This window comes from Acomys minous (genome assembly GCF_964271855.1).
Source record: "Acomys minous genome assembly, chromosome: 8".
NCBI lineage: Eukaryota > Metazoa > Chordata > Mammalia > Rodentia > Muridae > Acomys > Acomys minous.
The window spans coordinates 122802699-122829155 of record NC_140489.1 but is presented as its reverse complement, the minus strand read 5'-3'; the positions used below and the strand labels follow the sequence as shown (position 1 = coordinate 122829155).

Genomic DNA, 26457 nt, shown 5'->3' with positions numbered 1-26457 from the left:
AGACTGCAGTTCTATTGCCTGTCATCGAATGTTAAGTAAACGTCTAGAGAACTTATGGTAGCATCTGTGGATATCTTGACAGCATGGTGGGATGATTCAATATGTGATATTCTTTTTCTGTAATTCAGACTTCTCTTCAGATTTGTCAGAGCGATCTTGGGTGAAGCTAATATTTGGATTCCTCTCCAGGGTAGAAATTAGGAGACCTTAGAGAGCCAGAGTGAGAAGAAGTTACAGTTTGATACTCCCATTATGCATGTATCTAACCTCTTCAGTTCACAGTTAATTTGATTTTGCCTGCATAAAAAAGGAATCTTGGGAGATGGGTTTTATTAGGGATATGCTGAACCGTTCAGTTATCAAACCTGCAAACTGGAGAAAATTGAAAACCCTTGAAGACTGAGCTTTTGGTGCATATCCAAATTTCACTTCACATCATTTTTCTTTTCTTTTTCTTTTTTCTTTTTCTTTTTTTTTACAAAACCCATATCTCAAGCAGGTTGAGGGACATCTTCTTACAATATTGTGCACATTAACGTAAATGTGAGATGCCTGCTACTTTAGTCTATTTCCCTTGTTCATATAGCACAGAGACAGCTTCTCTTTACTCCCATTTTATGTGCACAGGGTTTTGAATTTCATACTTATTTTTATTTATTGCTGAGAGAGAAATTGAAGATGAGTTATTGTTTTCGATTAGCACAATGCTTCTGTCTATAGATTATGGCCTTAGACACAGTGTTGTCTTGAGCTAGAAATACTGTGGGAGTTCTCACACACGCAGCCACACAAATAAGACTCCAGCAAGGCGCAGTGAGTGTTTATGTGGGGAGGTATTTACATAAGAAATCTAGGGATCAATCTCTGGAGCTCAAGTTGCTCCTCATACTATTTACTTTGTTTTGGAGACAGGCTCTCTCACTGTCTTGGAGCTCACCAGGGAGACTAGACCCTGCACCTCGGAATCTTCTACTTCCAGTGAGAAATTGCTTCATTCTTGTTCCCTTGTTAGTAATATAGAGCCAACATAAAATCATCTTTAGTTCTGTGCCTCTACAATACCACCCCCATGCTAACCAATGCATGTTATAAATATTTAGTTTATCATAAACTAATTTAAAATTTGCCACTGTTACACAAACCTGTGGGGGATGCATTTTCCAGCCAAGTCCTTGTTCTGAGACTCAGGAATATATGCATGTGCTGAACATTAGCGTTCTTGTCATCCAGTATCGGCCATGTATCTGTCATTCTGATCAATTGTTTGTTTCATATTGACAGCTTAGGGCTAGGGTCTCTTCCAAGGCCGAAATACTGCATTTGTTCTACCATTATATCTTGCTTACTTTGTCCAACGCTGACACAAAGTACAGAAATTGGCATTGCTCCTTACCATCTTCAGACAGTTTTTGGTGTTATATAACACTGTATTTTAAATTTGCTCTTAAATATATTTTATAGTACCCAAGTCAATATTATTAAGACAGAGATATAAATACTTGTGATACGTGAGCATAAGTCAGTTGCTATCTTGGGTAGAAAAGTTTCTAGAATGCTATTTGGATAAATCAGATGTATTTGTATGAAAATTCTCACTACTTTAAGCCTCCTTCTAGTATTTTATAAGTTCTGTCTACTGAAAATATTAATAATCTTGAGGATAAAAAAATTAACTACCTGCCCACGCCACCACCCACCGACCCACCCTACCCTGCCACAGACCTGTCAATGTGTCAGTTTGTCAGGACTATTTATTTGTTAGGAATCACTTGCAGTGATTTAATGTGATCTAATGGAAAGTTTTGATTTTATTAGCTGTATGATTTTGAAGAAATTAAACTTCCTTAGCATTGAAACTATGTATGATAATAGACATACAGAACTTTTATAGGAAGGTAGTCACATTAATTAGTAATAGCAGCTACAATGCTTGCTGTTACTGGGATAACTGGTGGTGGATGCTACCGCTACCGTTAACTTGCAGATTAGCGACACTATTCACAAAAGATACGTGTTAGGCTGTGAGACAGATAAGACATGAAAGATTCCTATTTTCAGAAACAAAACAGCCCCTCAGCCAGCAGCACTGAGAAGGGTCATGGTAGCAAAGATTTCACATCATCTTATTACCTTTCTCTGATGCTGACACATGTTGTAAGCGCCAGGAGTTTGTCTGGATGGCTGCCGTGAGTATCTGTGCTTTAGGATCTGAGATGCCAAGGCTGTGTTAAGGCTCATCCCGACCTCCAGGTCTCTGTCTCGCTGTATGTCCACCTAAAGATCCCACAGACATCCCTGGGACCAGCTGGTATCTGAACGTGCCTTAGGATAACGCTTCTGTCATTAGTACTTCTAGAATTCCTAGCCAGCTGATGGCACAGAGCTAGCATTTCCTCATTCTCCACTCAGGATTTGGGTCTTACCCAGGCTCAGCTCCAATGGTAGTTGGGGGACTCCAGATTTTCTCCTTTATTTCCCTGTTCTTTTAAGTTCTCTTTCCAAGAATCTGGATAGTTTTCCCTGCCAAAGTGACAGGGGCCTCCTGGAGTTACTCAAGCTACGTTGTTCTTCTCCTCTGTAACATGCTATGCATTTTATGGCCTCCCCGAATTATGTTCAAATTTTAACATACATTAATCCTTTTAAATGTTCACTTCTTTTCAAAGATTGTGAATTTTACAAACAACAGGAAAAAAAGTGAATTATTATTGATTGATTTCATTGCCGGCTTTAAAAGTATGATATCAATCTCAAACCTGAACATGGTTATTTGTTTCTCAAGTGTGTTCACTCAGGAAGAAAGAAATATTATATTAGATAAAAGCCCACTGAAGAAATTATGAACTGACGTCTTGAAGGATGTGAGTTCTGTTCACTGTGCCTAAAGTTGGGGCCGACACTCCTTTTTCCTCTCCACAACATCCACAAAACTCAATTGAAGCCTTCAGAATCTTCATATGCGGACTGATCACCCTTCTCTGTGCTAACTGCCTTGTGATGGCGTTACCATGGTCAGCGCTTCGTACAATGACAACTTAGCATCTCTTTTAGAGGCTTCTTACAGTTACCCTGATTCTTTAAGACACAGATTCTGGAAATCTACTGGCAAAGTTTTGTTAAAAACTTGTTTCCACCCTATCCCAATAAAGACATTCTGGTTTCAGCTTTAAAACAAAACCTGCTTATCAAAGTGTCCTTGTGAAGTGATTTCCTATAACTTAATAAAAAATATTATAAGTAATGACTGTCTAACTTTGTATTTCCAAGGGAAGATTTACATCTTGGTAGTATATTTTAGATCTTCAGGCACATGCTTTTCTTGGCTACAAAGTGATCAGGCTACAGAAAATGCCTTTCTATAAAAATAATTCTGTCCATGGTACCTAGCTGTACTAAGGACACTCGAGATACTCTGAATACTGTGGAGGGTTACAGCTTGCAAGCTTGTCTTAAAACAGATATGCATTAATAGTGCTATGTAGTGAGAACTGCACTACATTGTGACATATGATTCTTTGCTTCTTTTGCCTTAGTTCTAGAGGAACCAATGTGCAGTCAAACATTTCAGTGTTTGGTGGGGCATGTCAGTGCAAAGGTTTTCTTTCTTTCTTTCTTTTTTTCTTTCTTTCTTTCTTTCTTTCTTTCTTTCTTTCTTTCTTTCTTTCTGTTTTTCTTTCTTCCTTTTCTTTTTCTAGACAGGGTTTCTCTGTGTAGCCATGACTGTCCTGGACTTGCTTTGTAGACCAGGCTGGCCTCGAACTCACAGAAATCTGCCTGCCTCTGTCTACCGAGTGCTGGGATTAAAGGTGTGTGCCACCACCGTCCGGCCTGCAGCGGCTCTCTATAGCATTCAGCAAAGCAAACACTGACAGGGGGACTAAGTGTGAGGACATTTGCTTAAGCCATTAGAACTTCTGAAAATAACCTAAGCTATTTTTAAAACATCTTTAAAGATATAAATCAAAATAATATGTTCATATGAGAACAGAAGAGTGATTTGGTATGTGGGCATTTGTAAGATATTTCCATAAACAACATGACAACTCTCAGGTAACTGTCATTAACAACAACAAGAAGTGCTATTGGAAACACCCTCCACTTAACAGAGACTCAAAGCCTTGTGTATTTTATGTTACCTGTGTTTCTTGGCCTTGTATTTTTCTCCTCAATATTCTGCTTTCAGACCATGTCTTATCCATTCCATCTTCTCTACAAAAAGTTTTACCATGAGAAAAAAGTTACTTTCACCATTTTAAGGGATTTATTTTCTTTTTAACTATGTGCTAGTGTTCACATGACCATGAGTGTCAGTGTACATGTTTGTGCATATTAGTGTAGATGACTTCAGAGGCCAGAGGCATTGAGTATCTCTGGTACTGGAGTGACAGCTGTATGTGTGCCACCCAACATGGATTCTGGGAACTGAATTCAGGCCCTCTGGACATGTAGTCTTAAGGGTTGAGCTACCTATTTAGATCAACTTTTCCTGTCACAATACTGGCTAATTACAAATAACCAAAAGAAAAATGGTAGCTATTCTGTAGTAGAGGTAATGGAATTTTTGTTTTGTTTTGTTTTGTTTTTCCTTAGTAAACCAAACACTGAGAAGTGTGTGTGAATGAGCACTGTGACTTGGGATCCCCTGCTCACATACAGTCAGTAGGCCGCACAGTCTCCTTTTGGATCCCATAACATGGGGGTCGGGTCACCTCTGACATGGACTCTGGTACTCACTCATTGATCACTTCCCCCTGGCTGGGTGACCTCACCAGTCCACAGAGGAAGAGGATACAGGCAGTCAAGATGAGACTTGAGAGACTGAGGTCAGATATTGGGGAGGAGGGCTCCCACTTTCTGAGGATAGGGCAGGGGGAAGGGATGAGTAAGGTAGAGTGGGACTGTGAGGAGATAAAGGAGGGGGCTACAATCAGGATGTAAAGAGAACAAATTAATTAAAAAAAAAATTTAAAAGGCCCCATGGGCTGCCTGTTGGGTGCACAGTGCTGTGAGCGTTGAGCTGACCACGCTTTCCAGGCCTGCTGGTGCCCTCCAGTCCAGACGGCCCTCCTGGCCTCAGGAGTGGACCCTGAGGCCAACAGTGGTTGCTGTGAAGTCAGATGGGGTACAGAGAAGGCTAGTGGGGAGTGTGATACAGTGCTTTGAGAGGCAAGGCTTCAAGCTTGAGGGGATGAAGATGTTGCAGGCCTGGGAAGGGCACAATGTGGTCCACATCTCAAGGGCCATGATAGGACATACTGACTCAACAGAGGCAGCCTCTGGAACAATCAGGGGGGACTTCAATGTTCACATCAGCAGGAATGTCACCCGTGCTAGCGAGTCTGTGGAGGGGGCCCAGAGGGAGATCCAGCTGTGGTTTCAGGTCAGTGAACTGTTGAACTGGGCAGATGGTGGTCACAACAGAAGCTGCTACCCACCTTGGGGATTTGAACTGCCTTTGTACTTCAGGGTCCCCCCATGACCAACTATCTCTGTCAACAATAACTCAAGCCCACACCTCTCCCATATCCACAAGCCATACATTGTTCACTGTTTGTCCAACTCCAGTTCAAAGGAGTATAAGCCTCAACTTTATGTGCCTTTTTGTGTCCTAAGCCAGCACAATATTGGACAATATCCTTCTGTACCAAAGTGCCAGAAAACCTTTGGGGCATTGTCAAAGATGACTTCACCTGCCTCAAAAGAAAGCTATTAAAATCTTATGATTAAAATTTTTAACAGAAAAAAACTGATATATTAGACACTATCTCAAGGCTTTGCTTTGAGTCCTCTATCCTTTTATTTACAGTCTATCATGGTGCTCTAGTTTAAACATATAATTATAGTGCTATTTGGCATGAAGAGCTAAATGTTATATTTTGAATCATATTTCATGCTGGATGATTGTTGCAAATATTCTACCAATATATGTAGAAAAGCCAGTCCACCAGCAGTGGACTAAGGGACTGATTTTACCAGCCTTCCCCAGAAAGAAAGCTGTTAACTCGGTTGATTTCTTAAGATTTTGAAGGACAAATAAATCCTCAGTGTTTAAGTATGGTTTTCAGATGGCCTGAATACTGTTCAGAGATTTGCTAAAATTCACCAGCTAGTGGTATTACTCTTTTGATTCAGTAGGGAAGTGAAGAGTGAGTCACTGGGTACACTTTCTCACCATCATCCTTGAAGTTCCGACTAGTTCCTGTGGAAGCTAACTTCACTGTCTATTCTTGGAGTCACTATTATGGGGCGTTAAGACTTGTGGCATTGGGAGGCTGAGGAACTGATGTCATAATAAAGATAGCTTACTTGATCTTTGAGGGACTTGGTTTGTTTCCATGACATAGTTTTTTATTTTAAAACATTTTATTAATTTATTCATATTACATCTCAATACTTAACCCATCCCTTGTATCCTCCCATTTCTCCCTCCCTCCCACTTTCCCTCTATTCTCCTCCCCTATGACTGTGACTGAGGGGGATCTCCTCCCCCTGTATATGCTCATAGGGTATCAAGTCTCTTCTTGGTAGCCTGCTATCCTTCCTCTGAGTGCCACCAGGCCTCCCCATCCAGGGGACGTGGTCAAATATGAGGCACTAGAGTCCATGTGAAAGTCAGTCCCCACTCTCCACTCAACTGTGGAGAATGTCCTGTCCATTGACTAGATCTGGGTAGGGGTTCGAAGGTTACTGCACATATTATCTTTGGTTGTTCCCATAGTTTGAGCAGGACCCCTGGGCCCAGATCTGTTCACATGACATGTTCTTTTTAAAAAATCTATATATCCACATTTCTGGAATTTAAACTTGGATTCTACTATGCTTACTTTGTTAGTATTTCAGTTTCCTCATCTATCAAACAAGGAACTCAACTTTATCACAGTGTCTGTATGGCACAGTTCCAGAGACAGGCACTATAGACTTAGCATGTACTACTCAGGACCCTACGTACTGGCCCACTTGGTAGAATGCTTGCATTATAAGCACAGAGGACTGAGCTTCATCCAGATCACAGAGATTTAAAGAAAAGATACTGTGACATGGTGTCTCATGCCTGGAATCCCAAAGTTGGGAAGACAAACACTTCAGGCTCACAGAAGCAGCCAGAACAGTCTGTCTAAGAGCAGGCCACTGAGAGACCCTGTCTTAACAAATGAGTAAAGAAAATATAGACAACACATGTGGTATGATATGCAAGATTCACCTCTGGCCTATATGTGAGTGTACATATATGTGCATGACTGTGCATATGCAGCCACACCAACACTGCCCCACAAACTAATACACACAGATATGTGCACAAACAAAAATGTGCTTTTCAGAAAGAGAGTTATGCAGCAGAGCCTGTTGTTTCTCAGCAGGTCGCCATAAGGAATAAATGATGCTAAGTGCATGGAGCCATGTCTGATTGAACACTGTTTGCTATCATTGTCCGCTGGATAAAAGTGGTTTTCTTAATGACCATTAGACCTTAGAAAGTAATAATGCACTGTGATTCCACACTTAATGACACCATAAAACTTCACTTACTGGCACTTACTTGTTTTTAACAAATATATCACATCGGTTTCATGAATCCTAGAAAAGTAGTATATTGTGGTCCTGTGCCACAGCATTGCAAGGCTACAAAAAGAGGAAGAATCAGTTATACTAAACATGTTTTATTTAGTGTAAATGTTTTGATATTCATAGGCTTTTTCTCATTCAATTTTTAAAAAATAACACATTGACAATTTTGGATTTTCAGTATGCTTGATATTTTTAATGGAATTATCTTACCCTTGACCCATCTCAAACCTGTCCTGAATCTGGTGGGTCATCTAGCACCTGTGTAATCTGTGTAAGATATCTATATATTTGTTTTTTACCAAATAATACTTTTGAGGGATAGAAAAAATTATATAACTCAACAAGCTAGGAACACATGGGAGGTTCATGATGGTAGGGTACTTTGCTGTATTGACTCACACTAATATTATGTCAGGCAAAACGCCAGCCAAAGTTTATATTTCATATTCTATTTTCACACTGTCTGCTTGATGTAAAATTGATGCAGTAAGGGGGAAAAACAAACATAGATGGCCAACTTCAACAGACTGTCTGCTGACAATTTGTTCAGCACAGAGCCAGTGCATATTGCCAAGTGTAAGGTTGGAGTGGAGAACACCTATCTACTCATCTACCTGAGCTGTGGCCAGGATAGCCCTCAGTAAACATTTATGAGCTGGTAATCACAATTTTGTTGCTTGTAAATAAATGAAGAAATTAAATGGCCTCAAATATATAGGACCACTGTGGACAATCGGGCCACTGACTACTCAAGAAAGCAGGAGCAGGCAATGAGCCAAAGATGCATTTGGAGCTGAAGAAAGTGACAGTAATCCTGGTGAGGAAACTGTACTTCCAGAGAGGGGGTGCATGGACAAAAACAGGGATGGAGAGATAGAGAAACAGAAGAGAGAAGAGATGAAGAGAAGAGTGAAAGACAAAGACAGACAAACAGGGAGACAGAGAGAGAAAGATAAGAGATACACAGAGAGAGATGGAAGAGGCTGGTGGATGGTAACCTATTGAAGAGAAGATGTATGCTTCGTCACTGTGGGACAAGAGAACCAAAAGGCTCTCTCCACATAATAATTAACACTGTGTCCATAAGAAACAAGTAAGATGTTGTTACCTTTTAAAATTGATAATATCTTCTCATGATTATATTTTCTAACTTATATGTGATTAAATACATACTCTAATGTCTCTTAATTGTAGAATATCACTGAATGAAACAACTAGCTTCTAATAAACTTAGATCTTTTTGAAGCCCAGATGACATGTCATAGAATATCCCTTCCCAAACATATAGTAAACGGACCTATAGTATCTACAGTTTATGGGAAACTACATATAAGTATCTGGCCAGAGCACTGGAGACTATGTAGCCATCTGCATATTGGGTCTAAGTTGCTCAGTGACATATATGGTCACTTCACAATATCCAATCATCTTATGATTGATTTCTTACTTTAAAAATGTAAAATTATATATTTTAGTAACTTATAAATATATCTCCAAAATAAAGAGACATGTGGAACTACATGAGACTCTTTTTTTTTTTATCTAGTCAGCTAGGCAACCAGAAACCATATACATCTTTCTCCAAAGCATGAGGCTTCCATATTTGCTTCTCCCCCAAACTTACAGAGCCTTTCCTCCTTTGCCATTTGTGTTCTATGTTAAATACATGAAATATATATTCATTTAATCTTGACACCAAGCTCAGTGTTCACTGGATTGTGCACACATTTGATGTGGTATTTTTCAGCTTAGTGAATTTTCCTTGGCAAAAGCTCTGCTCTGCCTGGGACCTGATTGAACTTCCGTAGAGCCAATATGTTTCTCAGTTCTCCAATTTAAATGCTGCCAAGGATTTTCTAACATGTGCCATGAGAAATTCAGCTGCACATAAAACCCCATTCATTAAATAAACAGTGAACTAAGCAACTTCTGGCAAAAGGCACACCCCATCTGACATCGGAAGCACTGGGGACCTTCCAAAGGGTGTAATTAAAGATTGCATTAAAATGAAATACCCTAGTACTTAACAGTCATAATTGAAAAATAAACGTTCCTAACCTGCGGTCTCCATACTTTTTAAAGAATTTGGACTGAAAAAAAATGAACAATTATATATATATATATATATTTAAGTTTTCAATAATCCTAAAAGAGCTGCATTTTTCACTGTAGCACAAGCTCCATAGAGCATGCATTTCCACCAGACTTAGGTGTATCAATTAACTTTATGAGATTTTAGAGGCTGCCTCATTTTGGCCTTAAATGCTTTGATAACTTTTAAATGATTAACCTAAATATTTCTTAAATATTCCTTGCTTAGTTGATGGAGTCCTACAGAATACATCATTCATAAAATGCAAGGTAAAGAAATAAAGGTAAACAAAGTAATGAAGTTTGGGGAGTATTCATGGAGACTTTCACATCTGATGATGATTAATTATGGGAGACATGCTCTTTCTTTACAAAAGTAGTCATTTTATGTAGATAAATAGAATACTTGACTTATACATTTAATATCTTAACATTGCACATTAATTGTGTTTGTTTTAAGATGTATGAATTACAGATGATTGTGAGATACCATGTGGGTGCTGGCACTGAAACCTGGGTACCTCAGAAGAGTAGCCAATTCTCCCAGGACCTTGGTCTTTTAAAAGTAGAATGCTATCAATAATGACAACACTTTGCTTGGTACCCAAAATCAAGCCCATAGTATATATGTATATGTTTTACTAACACTGCAAAGAAGACTGAAAAATCATCCTTGAGAAATAGGAAAACTGCTGCAAAGGGAATCTGGAGAGAGAGGAGAGAGAGAGGGAGAGAGAGAGAGAGAGAGAGGAGAGAGAAGCGATATTAAAAATTTACATCTCGTATTTTATCTATCAAGTGATATTAAATCATAGATTTACATGCCCATCCCCCAGGAACAAGTCTACTTTGCAAAATCTTTTCGTTGCAGGTGCTACAAACAGCATTGCTGGCTGTCTTAAATGTCAGCTGTTCCTGTATGCTTGGTGGTGCCCAGGTGGATGTTTGAACGAGCAATGCAGGCAGAATGTTCACAGTTTAGATAATCTAGCCTTTAGATGATCAGATTCCATGTGTAACAGTTGAGGCAATTTAATAGAGCTTTCCAGTTTTAGTGCTGATAATTACCATGAGAGGAAAACCCAGACAGAACACCCCATAGCAGGAACACTAATAAGGGTCTGTTCCAGGTCCTCAGTGACAATACTTAGACCACATGTGTTCACAACTTGAAGACTCTCAAAGAAATAGATTTGTGACCTGGGCAAATGGCATTGTCTTCCTATGAGAAGCTATTCAAATTAATTTATCCTGTCTGAAAGCATCTCTAGTTCACAGGCACCGACTTCTGGTACCTTTCTGCAATAAGATTCCATGGCATTGTGGTTGCTAGATTATTGTGAACATGCTTACAACTGCATTTGTGTCTTCAATTTTCTCACTTGTTTCCATCTATAGTTGTTTATCTGGCCTCCAACTAGTAAAATATTTTCCAGCATGAAGGCAGATGCCCAAAAACAATAAAATGTAAAGCATACTCTTTTATAGATTGTAATTCCCAATAAGTTTACTATAATTCTAAGCAAGATGTGATTTCCTTGTGTGTGATTCCCTTTAAGGATTGATGTAGTGTTCTAAGCCTAGAATCCCAGTACTCAGGAAACAAATGCAGGGAGATCTTGAGTTCAGGGCCAAGTGAGGATATAAAATGAGACTCAAGAAAATAAAAAAACTCTCAAATAAAAATATTAAGTAAAAATAAAAGTTTCTTTAAAGGAGAATATTTTAATTATAATATTAAAATGGAAAAAGTTCCTTTTAAGTGAATTTTATTGTATAACTTGCTATATGTAGGTTGTAAAGATCAAATACACTTGAATAGTTACAAATGTTTACTAGTTGCAAATACCATTACAAGCATTTATCTTGTCCACAGAAAAAATATAAACCTCTTTGTGCCATTATGTATGCACACTAACTACTAACATAAATTGCTTGGAAGACAGTAGAATATATTATAAACTTATATATTTAATATTATGATATAAATAACTCATAAATAAGTGGTGTGGATCTGATCCAAGAAGAAATAGCTCAGTGGGACAAAAGAAAACGCTCATGGAATCTTGTGTATGTAAGCATCCTGTGTGGTGATCATTAAAAATTAATAGCAAAAAGACATATTAAAAAACTATGTAGGTTTCAAGAAGTAACCATGAATGGGAAGAATCGATGCAAATTTTTTCACCTTAGGCAGAAATTGTATAACAGAAGTGACCTTTGACCATGTCCCCTGGAGAGGGAGACCTGGTGGCACTCAGAGGAAGGACAGCAGGTTACTAAGAAGAGACTTGATATCCTATGAGCATACACAGGGGGAGGTAATCCCCCTCAGGAACAGTCATAGGGGAGGGGAATAAGGGGAAAATGGGAGGGAGGGAAGAATGGGAGGATACAAGGGATGGGATAACCATTGAGATGTAACAAGAATAAATTAATAAAAAAAAAGAGAAAAAAAAGAAGTGTTAAGAATAAATGAACAGAATATGGCAGCCCGAACAAGTTAGCTTTTGCCAGCCTCCCTGATAAGATATTCAAAGGAATAGAAGATAGTCAAATAACCGACAGAATAAAACAGATGTGCCAAGGCTTCTAAAGATCCCCAAGCCCACCCACCAGGATTCTGACCTGAGTTTTAAACTTAAATAGAGAAAGAATTTGTGTAAGAGGCTACTCCCTTAATTAAAGCAGTTCTCACATAGATGCGTACGGACTTGTTGATCCTTTTCTTAGCTCTGCGAGTGGTCAAAAGTCTGCATTACTGTCATGGTGTGAAGTGTCAATCTAGCTGTCAAGAGAGAATTACTTTCACATGTATTTAAGATGGTACAGTGTCTCCATCTTAAATAACTGCCCTCACCTGGAAAGCTCATGCCCAGTCACTATTTTGGATGTTCTGTTGTTCCTAGAACACAGAATGAGTGCTGTCTCATACAGTGAGTTCTCTGTACCTTTGGCTAAAAGGAGGGCTGAAGGTACACTCTGATTGATAATTATCTCCATTGGCAGAAGCAAGCAGGTGACCCCGCAAGGAGCCAGTGCCAAATGAAGGCACAAATGTAAGGCTTTTATTCTGCCTTTAGTTACTCTGTGGCCTAGAATAGGACTCAGTTCTTTTCAGCAAAGCCAGCCTCTAAATGCTTATTTCAAACACATTTCAGATCTACTTAAAATAAGGCTTTACACTCAAATACACATACACGTACGTATAATCAAGTAACAAATATTTTATATCAAAATAATAATATTTTATAAGATTAAAATGGTAAGAGGATAAACATGCTGGGAAAATGATTATTTAACATGTCAGAACCTTGGTATATCCCAAGCAACACTCACTGTATCATTGCAGCAGGGAAAAGAAACACTTTATAATAAATAGAAATTTATTTTATAATGTATAATATGTATACATACAGGATGCATATGTGACTAGTAAATATATAAACACAATCTAAATTATATGTTTTGTATTTATAATTATGGACACTTCCTTGAAAAAATATAAAATTGTATTCTAGAAGAAAGTACATTGACCTCATGCAGGTAAGATTGCAAAATTAGTTTTTATTTGTTAATCTACACAAGACATTTTTTCTCAATATTTTCTGTTCAAAGAAATTACACTGGATATTGGGAGATTTTGTTTTGTTTTGTTTTTTTACCATGTTAGTAATGATTATGGTTATCTTTCCTTCACTGAGACTGACAGATTAACCATTTTTTGAATAAATTCACCAGGCCTTACTCCTTTGAGTCACAGCTGCAGCTTTGGAACAAAAACCTTAAACCTTAATTATGGTGTATTATTTCTACAGTTTCATGAGAGACTACTACTAAACATTTCTTCATCTCCTGCTTTCAAAATAAACGTAATGACTGTATTTTGTTCTTTCTCTGTGACTCATTCAGTGTTTGACTATAGGTCATCATTGGGTTAAGTACGGTGCAGCTCGGTGTCAAGCCCGGCATCACAGACATTGGAGGTCAATTTTCTAAAATTACTTTCCTAAAGACAGTAGGGAGTCATTGCTGTGAGAAAAACAGACATCACAGTTTGCTAGTGCTGATTCTTGTGCTCTTTACTGAGAGTAGCTCTGAAGGCTGCCTTCTAGGGACTTACTACCCTGGGGCAGGACGCCTTGACTTCCAAGTTGGCTTTTTATCAGCTAGCATCCAGTGTTGTCCACATGGCTTTGTTTATTGTATGTAGGAAGGACAAAGCACTGACAATTTTATTTTGTTTTAATTTATGGATAGGATGCATTAGGTCATTAAACTGAGTCTCAGACAAAATGTTTCTCTGCATCACTTTAAAAGAGTTCTGTGGATTTTTTTCTTATTCAGATTCTCAGGAACTTTTGGTATTCATTTAAATTTCACAAGCTTTTGTTTATAAATGTTACTGTAGTCTGTTTTTATGTTTTCTAACCAGTTTTGTTATTTTGTGTTGGAGAAAATGAGATATTTAGCTAGAGATTATGTCTACAGTCTACCTCTGAATAGAGTTAGATTAGTGGTAAAAACAAACAAACAAAAAAACAAAACAAAACAAAAAAACCATTATCTCCTCCTCCAGGAAAAACAGCTATCTGTGAAATCCATGTTCCTCTCCCTAGTATAAGTGTCTTGGTGTTGAGTGTTTTCTCTTAGCCTTGTGTTCGGTTGCTTGATGTGAGAACTGTATTTATCGGCCTTATCCTTCTCATTGCTATTTGTTCCTTAGTCACCTCCACAAACACAAAACTACATGGGTGTCACAGTCACTTCATTAATGTGAGAGTCTGTGTTTCACAGTCTCCTTGACCTTGTGGTCTTTTAATGTCAAGGAAATATTCCTTTGCCTCTTTAAAGAAGTGAGTTCAGAATAAATGATGTTGGTAGAAGTCAGGGCAGTGACTATGACTCTTAAAGAAAAGTGGTATCAGTTATCTTTGCTTTATTTATTGCCTCCCCATGGTGGTCGGAACGTTGAAAAAATGTGGTAGACTTTCCACCTTTGTCCTTGCTTTCTTTGTTTTGTTATGAGATACAATTTGCCTGGCCTGAAATACATTATGCAGCCAAAGCTGGGTTGGATTTTTTTAAAATAATCTTCCTTCCTCTGCCTCCTCTGTGCTAGGGTGTTAGGACCAACCACACTTCACTTAATTTTCTACTTTTATTTAATCTTCTTCTCTTTTTACTATAGTCTAGCTTTGGATTGTGCCAACCTTACAAATGCAAAACTCTTCTGTGAGTTCAAGACCTTTGTAATATCCAATTTTAAAAAAAAGATGATTTGAGTGTTATAGCTAGGAATTCTTAGATAATTATTAAAGTTATTAAATATCATTATGCATATGTAGTTAAATGCACAGAATTCCTTAATCTATATTATATGCTTATCATTTTCTTTTGAGACAGGAACTCTCTATATAAAGCAGGCTACCCTCAAACTCTTACAGATCCAAGTTTCTCTGCCTCCAAATTGCTGACATTAAGACTACATACCAACATGTCTGGGTACTTATTTTTGAGAGATATATCACATATTATAATCTATATGAATATTTTAGAAATACCAGTAATATCAACTTTGACACATTTGGTATAAACACGTTTATATCTGGTATTATAGAAACTTTATATTTGAGTATATATAGTATGCACAAACTCATAATATATATTGTGAACAGATATTTAAAGAAACTAAACTGTTCTATCCTTAGTGGGCCATATTCTACTGGAGTGGGTATATGTTTAGGGGAATGAATGAGATTACATTTTCTTTAGCATTTTACTTTAGTGTGCGCCTAAAAATGGTTATCTGCCTGAATTGAACATATTATTAAAACATAAATTTAAAATACTAAATGAATAATAATCAATATGAGAGTTTTGATACATTTTAATTTCTTTCTTGAGCTATTTCTTGGACTATAACAACCAAGCAAAACTTCCTGCTGTTTTGGAATGGCATTACTATTTCTTGGTTGTGTTTCAGACACATTCACTGTTGTACTAAGAGAAGGCATGGAGAGATCCAAGATAAAAGAAAATTAAAAGTATGTGATGAAAATCCAGGATGGTTTAAAAGTGATTGTGTCCTATGGGTAGGCTCCACCCATTACAATGCCAAACATCTGCACATCTCCCTTTGCCACACTACACACTGTCAGAGTGTATTCTTGAAAACTTCATTAATACATGTTAATAAACTCAAGAAACTCATTGAAATCTCTTAACTGATGTATATCCTTATTTTTAAAAGTCCTTATCTGACTGGGAAATGCTTCCACACTAATTTCCCATTCCCCTACTCCTTTATAAACTTTACTTATGAGTTGCCTTTGCAGGAACCTTTAACATAACACTCAAGGCACCTCTGTATACATTAAAGTGATCTGAACTTTCTCTTTTGTAGTGGATTAGTGTTGACAACTTCTTCAAAATAGGGAACAATATCCTAGTATCACAAACAACAACTGGAAACTGCCAGAAGGACAAATGGAATGTGTGTTTTTCATTTCTAGCTCAAATCACATACACTAAGAGGAAAAACTGTCCAAGAATTTACACATATGTCATGTAATAATGTAATAACAGTGAATTAAAATTGCATTGCATATTAAATGAAAAGGAACCCAAAAAGTAGAAAAAGCAAAGTCTGAAAGTTGTATCTAATCTGTCTCTTTTTTATGCTTAGATAGAAGCTAATGGAGCAGGAAAGTGAAATTCAACATTTTGAGTTCCTTTAAAAATATATCAGTATCCTCTCAAGCTCTTGATTCTGAAACTAGATCTAAATGAATATTCACTAGTATTTCCAAAGGTTAGATTACATATGTGCGTTTGTGTGTGTATTTGTTCAAAAGTAGAACTCAACTTCCTACTTAAGAAACAATCCCATGAGCAATTGTAAAATAATCCTATGATTAAACACCATGTCCTTTCAGAAAAGCAAAAGTAACTCACACTTGAATTCTGAGAAGGCTTAGAATACTCGCGGCCACTTGTTAGTCTAATTGAACCGGAGTTGGTTCATTAGAAGAGTAAGTCTAACTTTGCAAAAACAGAGTAATTATGGAATGTAGGTCAGATGAAGGAGCTGTGATAATCTGAGGGCAATGAGTGCACCCACTTCAAATTGCTTTTCTGTTTTCCAGAGTAGCCTTTTAGTGAACACAAAATGGTTAGGAAAAATGAGCAATACAGGTCTACTCAGAAAATAAATTTTCATCTCTCTAGTTTTCATGTGGGCATTATTCACTGTAGAAATAACTCATATCCTGAAAAATGAACTTGAACATGATCTTTTCTAGTGTATAGGGCAACTTCTTCACAAACAGGATACCCACAACTGGTTAAACACTCCTTAGAAAAATGCATTAAAAATATGATACTTTTTTGAGGTTGGTCAGCAATCCCACGTTTTTCTATATTCTATTTTCATGTCTAAACTATAATTCCAATATTTTAATAAAGCCTATATCTTAGGGTTTCATTGCTCTGAACAGACACCATGACCACGGCAACTTATAAAGGAAAACATTTAACTGGAGCTGGCTTACTGTTTCAGAGACTTAGTCTATTATCATCAGTGGCGGAAAGCATGGCTGGGTGTGGGCAGACATGGCGCTGGAGAAGCTGAGAGTTCTACATCTTTTTTTTTTAAACATAACTGGGTTTTCTTTTTTTTTCTTATTAATTTATTCTGGTTACATCTCAATGGTTATCCCATCCCTTGTATCCTCCCATTCTTCCCTCCCTCCCATTTCCCCTTATTCCCCTCCCCTATGACTGTTCCTGAGGGGGATTACCTCCCCCTCTATATGCTCATAGGGTATCAAGTCTCTTCTTGGTAACCTGCTGTCCTTCCTCTGAGTGCCACCAGGTCTCCCCCTCCAGGGGACATGGTCAAATGTGAGGCACCACAGTACATGAGAAAGTCATATCCCACTCTCCACTCAACTATGGAGAATGTTCTGACCATTGGCTAGATCTGGGTAGGGGTTTAAAGTTTACCGCCTGTATTGTCCTTGCCTGGTGCCTTAGTTTGAGCGGGACCCATCGGCCCAAATCTGCCTATCATAATGTTCTAGGATCCAGAGGGTCCTAGAAACCTACAAGTTCTACATTTTGATCAGCAGGCAGCAGAAGGAGATCTTTTGCCACACTGGGCATAAACTCCCACAGTAATACACTTTCTCCAACAAGACCACACCTACTCTAACAAGGTTACACCTCCTAATAACGCAACTCACTACGGGCCAAGCATTCAAACACATGAGTGTGTGTGGGCCAAACCTATTCAAACCAGAATAGCCTATGACATGAGAACTTGGTTTGACAGAGTGGAGAAGATTTTGATTCGGCTCTTTGCAAACATTCACTGACTGCATCTTCTGTGCCAGGCACCGACTTAGTATTAGGCATGTGTGAGCAAGATTCCTACTTAAACAACAATGTAGATCAAGGTGGGAATTCATTCTGTGTCTTGGTGGGTGAGTAGTTTTTATGGCCTAACTCTGAACAATATGACCAGTATCTTCCCAAATGCTTTCACTATTAAGTTACAAAAAAATTATAAGATGGCAGCTAGAACGCTTGCTAACAGATTTGTTAATGCCACACCCTCAAACTCTCATGGATGATGCCCAATTCCTGAGCTAAGATAACTACCCATAGCTGAACTTCTTCATGTCAGAAATGCCCACTTCCATGAAAGGAGCTTGAGTTTACAGGTAATACGTTAGATTTGATGAATTGAGTCATCTGTGTCTTGTAGTTCAGAAAATGACTCAGTCTTAATGAATGCACCAATTATCTCTAAACACTAACATATAAACCACGAGGAATGATAAAAAATTGGCAAGCTGAGTAGCACTAAAGTCATGATGAAAGCTTTGAAAATCACCCAGAAAAAAACATTTTCTCCACTGCTAAAGATCTCCAAAGAAAGACAATCCTAAATCAACTTCCCTGAGGCGTATTAGTGCTTTCTCTTTTCAAGACAATATTCTTAAGAATTAGTGTAATTCCTCTTTGTGATTGCTCAGATTCATTTTTCTCTTCTTTTGTTGTCAGTAGATATGTGTTAAGCCACTGCACATATTTATTCAAAGAATAAAGGATATCTTGTGCTTTATAGTAATCTATCCTGAAGATAAAAGAAAACAGAGTCCACAGGCTTGGCAGTGAAAAGATGTCACTTATTTATTTGAGGAAAATCAAATACAAAAGCTAATTATGTGTGTGATTTCATTTCCTAACGTTTTTCTAACAGAAAAATTGTAGAAGTAAATTTTCAGATATGACAAAGAGATAGCTATCTATTCTCATGTAGTAGCTATAATTGCTGGTATCTAAGTCTTATAACGCAGTTGACATTGCCTTCCCTTTATAAGGATTTTCTCACTTATGTGCATTTACTTATTTAATCATTACAATCATCCCATGGTCTTTTACCTCCTTGAAGGGAGAAAAAGGAAGCTTATAGAGTTCATACTCTTTGTCATGCTCACATCTGAATTTGAACTCTGGAAGCTGATTCTGGAGCTTGAACTCTTATTCGCTGACAAGAAAAGCTAAGCTCATCATCCATCTTACTTCAGCTGGCCATGCCTTTGAAGGAAATACTGAGTTGGTCTGGTTGGTTTTATTATTTGTGAATAAATGCATTTAGAACCTACTAATATTGGTTTCTTTGAAATTTTCAGTGCCTTAGATGTATTTATACCTATCTTTATATAAATAACTAATTCACCCTTATGTCAGTATAAGGTGTATATTGTATAAATCTGATTATCTACCATATGCATTCTGTAAAGAAAATATATGATTCTTTATCTTTTTAAAAATATATTTTATTAATTTATTCATATTACATCTAAATTGTTATCCCACCCATTGTATCCTCCCATTCATCTCTCCCATTTTCCCCTTACTCCCCTCCTCTATGACTGTGACTAAGGGGGGCCTCCTCCCCCTGTAGATGCTCATAGGGCATCAAATCTCTTCTTGGTAGCCTGCTATTCTTTATCTTTATATCAAAATACTTACAAGTTTTCAAAATCCAATGTAAGGGCAGAAGTATGGTATTAAGTGTCTTCCACTTAGTTTACTCAGTATTATATTTGGTACCAAAAAGCCCTATGAATATTCCTGGGCACCAGAACTACCTTACTCTGTTACTTGGCCTAAATTAAAAGTAAAGTACCAGGACCACAGATTGACTAGATTAGTAAGGGCTGCTGAACATATAGTAGTTTTACGTACCCTAGCATCACACAGTTATTAATGTAGCACAATGTAAGACAGTAGTTTGGCATCTCAGTTATAGTAGGGATTTGGAGGAATTTTAGCACATCAACTTCTTGCAATTATTTTTGCAAAGGAAAGATACATAATGTATATATCTATATCTATATCTACATATCTCCCAGTTTGGGTAAAAAAAATTAAATTATATTTTTGTTTTGTTTTGTTAGTTGAAATTTATCTGTTTGAAAAAACTTATAAAAGAAGATAAACTAATATTTTGTAGTTTTTCATGGTCAACTTGAAGATTCCATGAACTGAAGACAAGTTACATATATTCAAATATGAAGTCCAGATTCTCACTGCTGTTCTTTGCCCACAGGTTGTATATAAAAACAATGATGTAAGGCTGGAGTTATCTCGACTTGCCAAGCAAGGAGACCCTAAGATGAAGATCCATGGAGTGGTGGCATTTAAGTGTGAAAATGTGGCAACCTTGGACCCAATAACTTTTGAAACTCCAGAATCTTTCATTTCTTTGCCTAAATGGAATGCAAAGAAAACAGGCTCCATATCATTTGATTTCCGTACAACGGAGCCAAATGGCCTCATCTTGTTTAGCCATGGCAAGCCAAGACATCAAAAGGATGCCAAGCACCCACAGATGATTAAGGTGGACTTTTTTGCTATTGAAATGCTGGATGGCCACCTGTACCTCCTCTTAGACATGGGTTCAGGTACTATAAAAATAAAAGCCCTGCAGAAGAAAGTGAATGATGGAGAATGGTATCACGTGGATTTCCAGCGGGATGGACGGTCAGGTAATTTAATATTTGACTGTGTTATTGGAACTTTCCTCCCAGTCTCCGTCATTACCACTAAGGTCTCTTAGATTTGCTGCATTAAGAAAAGACTGTTTCTGCTTTACCTCTTGTAAAAATCAGAAAGAGCCCACTTAATCATAACATTTCAGTATCAAAACTCAAATTAGTAACTGCCTTCAGTGTCTTAGGCAAACTTTTTAGGCATGAATACTAGATCTTGAAGTAAATTTTATCTTGAAATTTCAGATAGCAGAAATTAGAGTTCATATATATATATAAATTTATTCTTGTTACATCTCAATGGTTATCCCATCCTTTGTATCCTCCCATTCTTCCCTCCCTCCCATTTTCCCCTTATTCCCCTTCCCTATGACTATGCCTGAGGGGGACTTCATCCCCCTTTATATGCTCATAGGGTATCAAGTCTCTTCTTGGTAGCCTGCTATCCTTCCTCTAGAGTTCTTATAGACTTAGCTATGTTTTGATGGTATTAGATGTTTGAAGGTATCTGAGCATGCAATTATAAAATGTAGAAAAAATGATCCATGAATGAAAGTTTAATAGTGTTGTGGAATGATTTGTGGTACAACACTTCAGTAAATGTGGTGACATTGAAATTTACTTCTTAACCAACTTATAAAAAAGATGTTTGAAATTCCAACAGTGGGTGTTACCCCTGGTTTCATTTTCTGACCTGTATTCCTTTAAGAGGGTAGCAGGGAAATTTTCTTTCAAGTAATAATATTTTCACTATACTTTAAAAGTTGCTTAAAGAGATTAGAGTTTGTATAGTGTGAACTTTGAAGAAATTTTTAAAAAATCAACCAGAGTGATACATTTTTTATACAATGAAGTGAAGATCTGTAAAGTAAGGAAAGTGAGAAGAAAGAGCTGGGATCACTGATACAGAATAAGTGGAATTCATAAGCCAGTGCTCTGACCTCAACATGTCTCAGAAAATCTATTTCTGATTTTCCTGTTTTGAGAAATTTTACTTCCGAAATGTTATTACCCTAAAAAAGTCAGGAATTGGCTTCACCTCTGTGTTTCTGATGTAAACTAAGAAATCTCTGCTGACTGGAATACAGAAAACAGTAACAAACACTTTGGAAGAGATAAGATTTAATTTATCCACTGGAACTTTCAAATAAAACAGTTATAATCAATGTGGGAACATGCCATGACCTAAGGCTTTGGACTATTGAATTTTAGATCCTATTAGAACTAAATGTATATGTAGAATGAAAGTCTAAATATGACTTTGAAGAAGACAGAAATTTGACTTATATTTTATAACATAAATTTGACTCATGTAACAATAAAATAAAACAAATCACAGTACCTTTTCGTTCTTTGGAGATTCAGAAAACTAAAAAACAGCAAACCTCAGGTCAGATATTCTTTGTTTATCTAGAACTGAGATAACAATATGAAAATAATGCCTGATTAATATCAAATTATTAGTAAATACCAAGGAATACAAGAATGCCAAAGTCTCTAGTACTCATTTGATAAGAGACTTATGTTTTACATACCTATTTTCAGTCTTTTTAAAATATGATTTATGTATGTGTTTATAGATGTATACACACACACATACATTCACATGTCATATGAACACATAGAAACATGCACCTAAAGGGAAAAAAACAATGAACTTTTCAATGGAGTCCATTATAATCATATCAATTATTAAAACTATCATAATTATCAAGGCAGAGGACATCTAATATTTTGTGCCTGACCTCCTTTTTTATCATCATTACTGACCACTTATTAACTGCTATCTTTAAATTTTCATTGGAGAATACCAAAAATAGAAAACATCTATTCTTATTTACAAAGCTCAATTTTATATTCAATGAATAGAAACATTTCCTAAGTTTTATCTTTAAATTGAAAAAACAATTAAATCATGATATTTTTGTTGGAATACAATGGAGAGATGGAAGTTACTATGCTTGTTGGTATTTTCATGGCATATTACTTTTATGTGATTAAAATCTCAAATAAGTGAATTGGAACAAACAATGTGAAAACCAAAGCCAAATTCTGCCCTTCAACAGATTGAAGAAGGTAGCTCACATTATGTGAGTCTCGCTCAAGGGAACTTAATGTCATTTTAATAGTTGCAGCTGTTAATATTTTATATATAGTATTTTAATTAAGCTCTATATTTGCACACTGCACTGAACTGGAACAGACCTGCCTTTTAAATTTGCATTTTACCCAAGGAGTGTTCTGAATTTTACTGTTGACATGTAAGCATTTGTAGCTGAATTCAAACCAAGAAACATGGAATCTAAGAGGTAAATTAGCCCATTGTCATATCAATTATGCTCAGTGGTTCTATGGAAATGATGTTCCATATCAGAAGGAGAAATAATATGGCTATTTCAACAAGATAGTGTATGCTGCCTTCGCAAGTGAATTCCCATATTATTTTGGTTGTTAAGTAGAGAGACCCAAGCCTCTGAGGTACTATTTCAGCAACTGATGAATTTGTCTTATACACTAAATAAGTACAACAATGCCAGCTATTTGATGTCATAATAGTGAACATAACTGAAAATTGGATATTTCCAAAGCAGTTTATAAAGCAAACTCATTTAAGAATAAGTATATTTAGTTTCTATATTCACAGTTCTAAATTTATAGACCATAATAGTTGTTCTCATTCTCCCTCCCTCTCTGTCTCTGTCTCTGTCTCTGTCTCTGTCTCTGTCTCTGTCTCTCTCTCTCTCTCTCTCTCTCTCTCTCTGTTTCTGTTTCTCTGTGTGTATGTTTGTCTCCCCACCACATACACAAACACACAGATTAACAACTGTCAAAAAAACCTCCTTAAAAGATAATCATTTTTATTACTTTCTCACATACTCTGGTGCCTCACCTTTGACCATGTCCCCTGGAGGGGGAGGCCTGGTGGCACTCAGAGGAAGGACAGCAGGTTACCAAGAAGAGACTTGATACCCTATGAACATATACAGGGGGAGATCCCCCTCAGGAACAGTCATAGGGGAGGGGAATAAGGGGAAAATGGGAAGGAGGGAAGAATGGGAGGATACAAGGGATGGGATAACCATTGAGATGTAACAAGAATAAATTAATAAAGAAGAAAAAAAAAAGAAAACTAAAAGAAAAAAAGATAATCATTTTTACATTTGAGGAATAGTTGCAATTTTTTGTAAATGAAATTTCTTTAAATTTATAATTTTATTTAACTGTCTTCTTGAAAGCCATTTGCGTAATAAAGAATAGCAGGCACTACCCTTTTGTAAAGACAGTGAGAACTTCCGGGCCCTGCCATGTGAAATAATTCAATTTAATTTAAACAGAGAAGTCAATCATTGTTAGATAGCCTTGCAATCCTGGTACAGGAAGGACAAGCTTTGATGAGAATAGGACTTCAAGTTCTGCGTGTTCACATGATCCCTATATTGCTAAGCAAACACGCAGCTAGAAGGAAATTAGCCAAGTAGGAAGATATCATCTCCCCAAGTACTGAGCCAGGCAGCTGTAGGTGACAAGGAAGATAATCACTTGGGCCACCATCTTCCTGGTTGTCCATCTTTGCGTGCTCTGCTCACTAGAAGGGGTATGTGAGTCCCTTAGGGGATAAAGAATTCTGCCTTCATTTGCATATTTTTATAGAATTTCATTATGGGTAGTGGTTTATGAGCACAGCTATAAGACATAAGGTATTAATAAAATTTACTAAAAATAATCTCAATTTGTGCAACAAGCCAGTAGGCTGCGAAATGTGGGAGGGACATTTACAACTATAGAGTTAAGTTCACTTCGTGACCTGAACAGAGAATGCACCTAAACGTTGTTCAAGCAGAACCATCTAAGTGTGGCAAGCACAAACAATTAATGGGAAACATTTATTCTGAGTTTTTACCAACGTATTATATACCTTCCATTTCAAATTGTAAGAAAGAACCACACACTTTAATCCCCCAATTTCTATATGACTTGACCACAGCGGTGTCTCTAGGCAATGTATGCATACAGAGTTTATAATTACTGACATAGGAGGGGAAATGGCTGAGTTATCTGCAGATGACCACATCAAACCCTGAAATTAAATGGCAAAGGAGGAGCCACGCAACATGCAAGCATGACTGAGTGGATCTCAGTGGACAACTTACATCCTAGAAAAGCAGTTATCCTCTATGCGTATCTTTGGTGCTAGAATCAAAGCACTGCCAAAGCTCATATTCTTGCCTCCTTTGCAGAATGTATCTTTGCCATCCCTCCTCCCTTTCCGGCCTTCCCTATTCTCTCTCAGTTGGTACCAACTGTGACAACAAACAACCGCCCAGTTATTTAGCTGAAGTATGGATTGTTCTACAATTAGGATAAGGCTAATGACTTTTTTTAGGCCAAGGATATTGTTTAAATTCATGTTAAATGCTTTGGCTCAGTCAAGAATGCCCTCTCAAGAATTTTTATAGCAGACTGCCTGTCATATTTTCTTCTTTTTGCAAACTATCATTAGACATTGAAATAAAGAGAAAACTCATTATTCTTGTCAAGTTCAGCTTGTGTACAGCAGGGCATAGCAGATTGTATCCACGGTTATTCACGGGTAAGCCTGCATTTAACAGCTAAGAAGCCATTGAGATTTGAATTGAAGTCATAGAGTTCTAGTATAAGAACTAAAAATTATAGTGGGAAAGGCACAGTCGATCTCCAGAGTACATAATTAAGGGTTTGCAGTAATCACTGTTCAATGTGCTATCTGTTACTAGCTCTGGTTTATGCGTATGCCATCTGTGAATTGACACACGAGGTAGCTCTACTTGAACAACAATGAGATTGTTTATGTCTTGAGGGGAACCTGTTTGCCCTCTAACTTGTAAGTGTTCCCCCATGACTCTGCTGACCAGCTTGATGCACACATTGAGATCATTTTTAGTAAATTACATTAATATCCTGAATCTTATAGTTGTGCTCATAAACCACTATCCATCAGTGGGAATAAAAAAATTATGTGATCAGTCATTTATCCACTATTTAGTCAAATAGGATCAATTTCCCATTTAACTTTATATCAAATTTCACGAAACTGATGTTTATATTTACTTACTACAGTAGGTTTAAAGACACAAAATCATTTATATTTCCTCTACACATTTTTGCTTTGTAAATAAATCTTCGATTGTTGCAATTGTGTACATATTTATTCATTTGCTGTTGCACTGTAAACATAATGCTCAGCCTACTTGATTAATTTGATTTTCATCAGGTCTTTTTGATTCAAGAATGTCTGAGCAATAGCGTGTGTTTTCTGGGAGTGAAATGGCCTGCAGTTGGAAGGGAAGCTTCGCAGCACAGCTGCCTAGAACCGCAGGCCTTCATGGCTTCATTTATATTCACAAGTCTAAACACAGGAGCCAACATTGGCAGTAACCATCTGACTGCTGCTCCAGGCACCTGAGTGTGTCTTCTCACTGTGAAGATGGAGGATGCACATCTGAGATCTGCATCTGAGATGAGGGTGTCAAGCCACCCTAGGCCAATATAAATATACATTTTCTTTTCTAATAAGCTTTCCTTATTTGGCTCATTTTAGGCCACTATTGAGATGGAACGTGATGGTGAAGGAAGTGTGTGGCAACTTATGATTGACGTACAGTTGAGCTGCTTGAACACTTTCACCCCTGCGTGGATGTATATAATAGAGCATGCTGTATGTTATGAATACGCTAGCAAGCAAATAAAAGGATTC

At 37.2% G+C, this 26457-nt stretch overlaps 1 protein-coding gene across 32 annotated transcripts in view; it reads left to right on the top strand.

Moving 5' to 3' along the window:
* Nucleotides 1-26457, top strand: part of NRXN1 (neurexin 1) — a 1076640-nt gene that overhangs the window by 448832 nt on the left and 601351 nt on the right. For all 32 annotated transcript variants that reach the window (XM_084793840.1, XM_084793855.1, XM_084793827.1 and 29 more), the window contains one exon: nt 20282-20720. In XM_084793840.1, coding sequence (XP_084649966.1) covers nt 20282-20720 — 439 coding nt within the window. The remainder of the gene's footprint in view (nt 1-20281; nt 20721-26457) is intronic.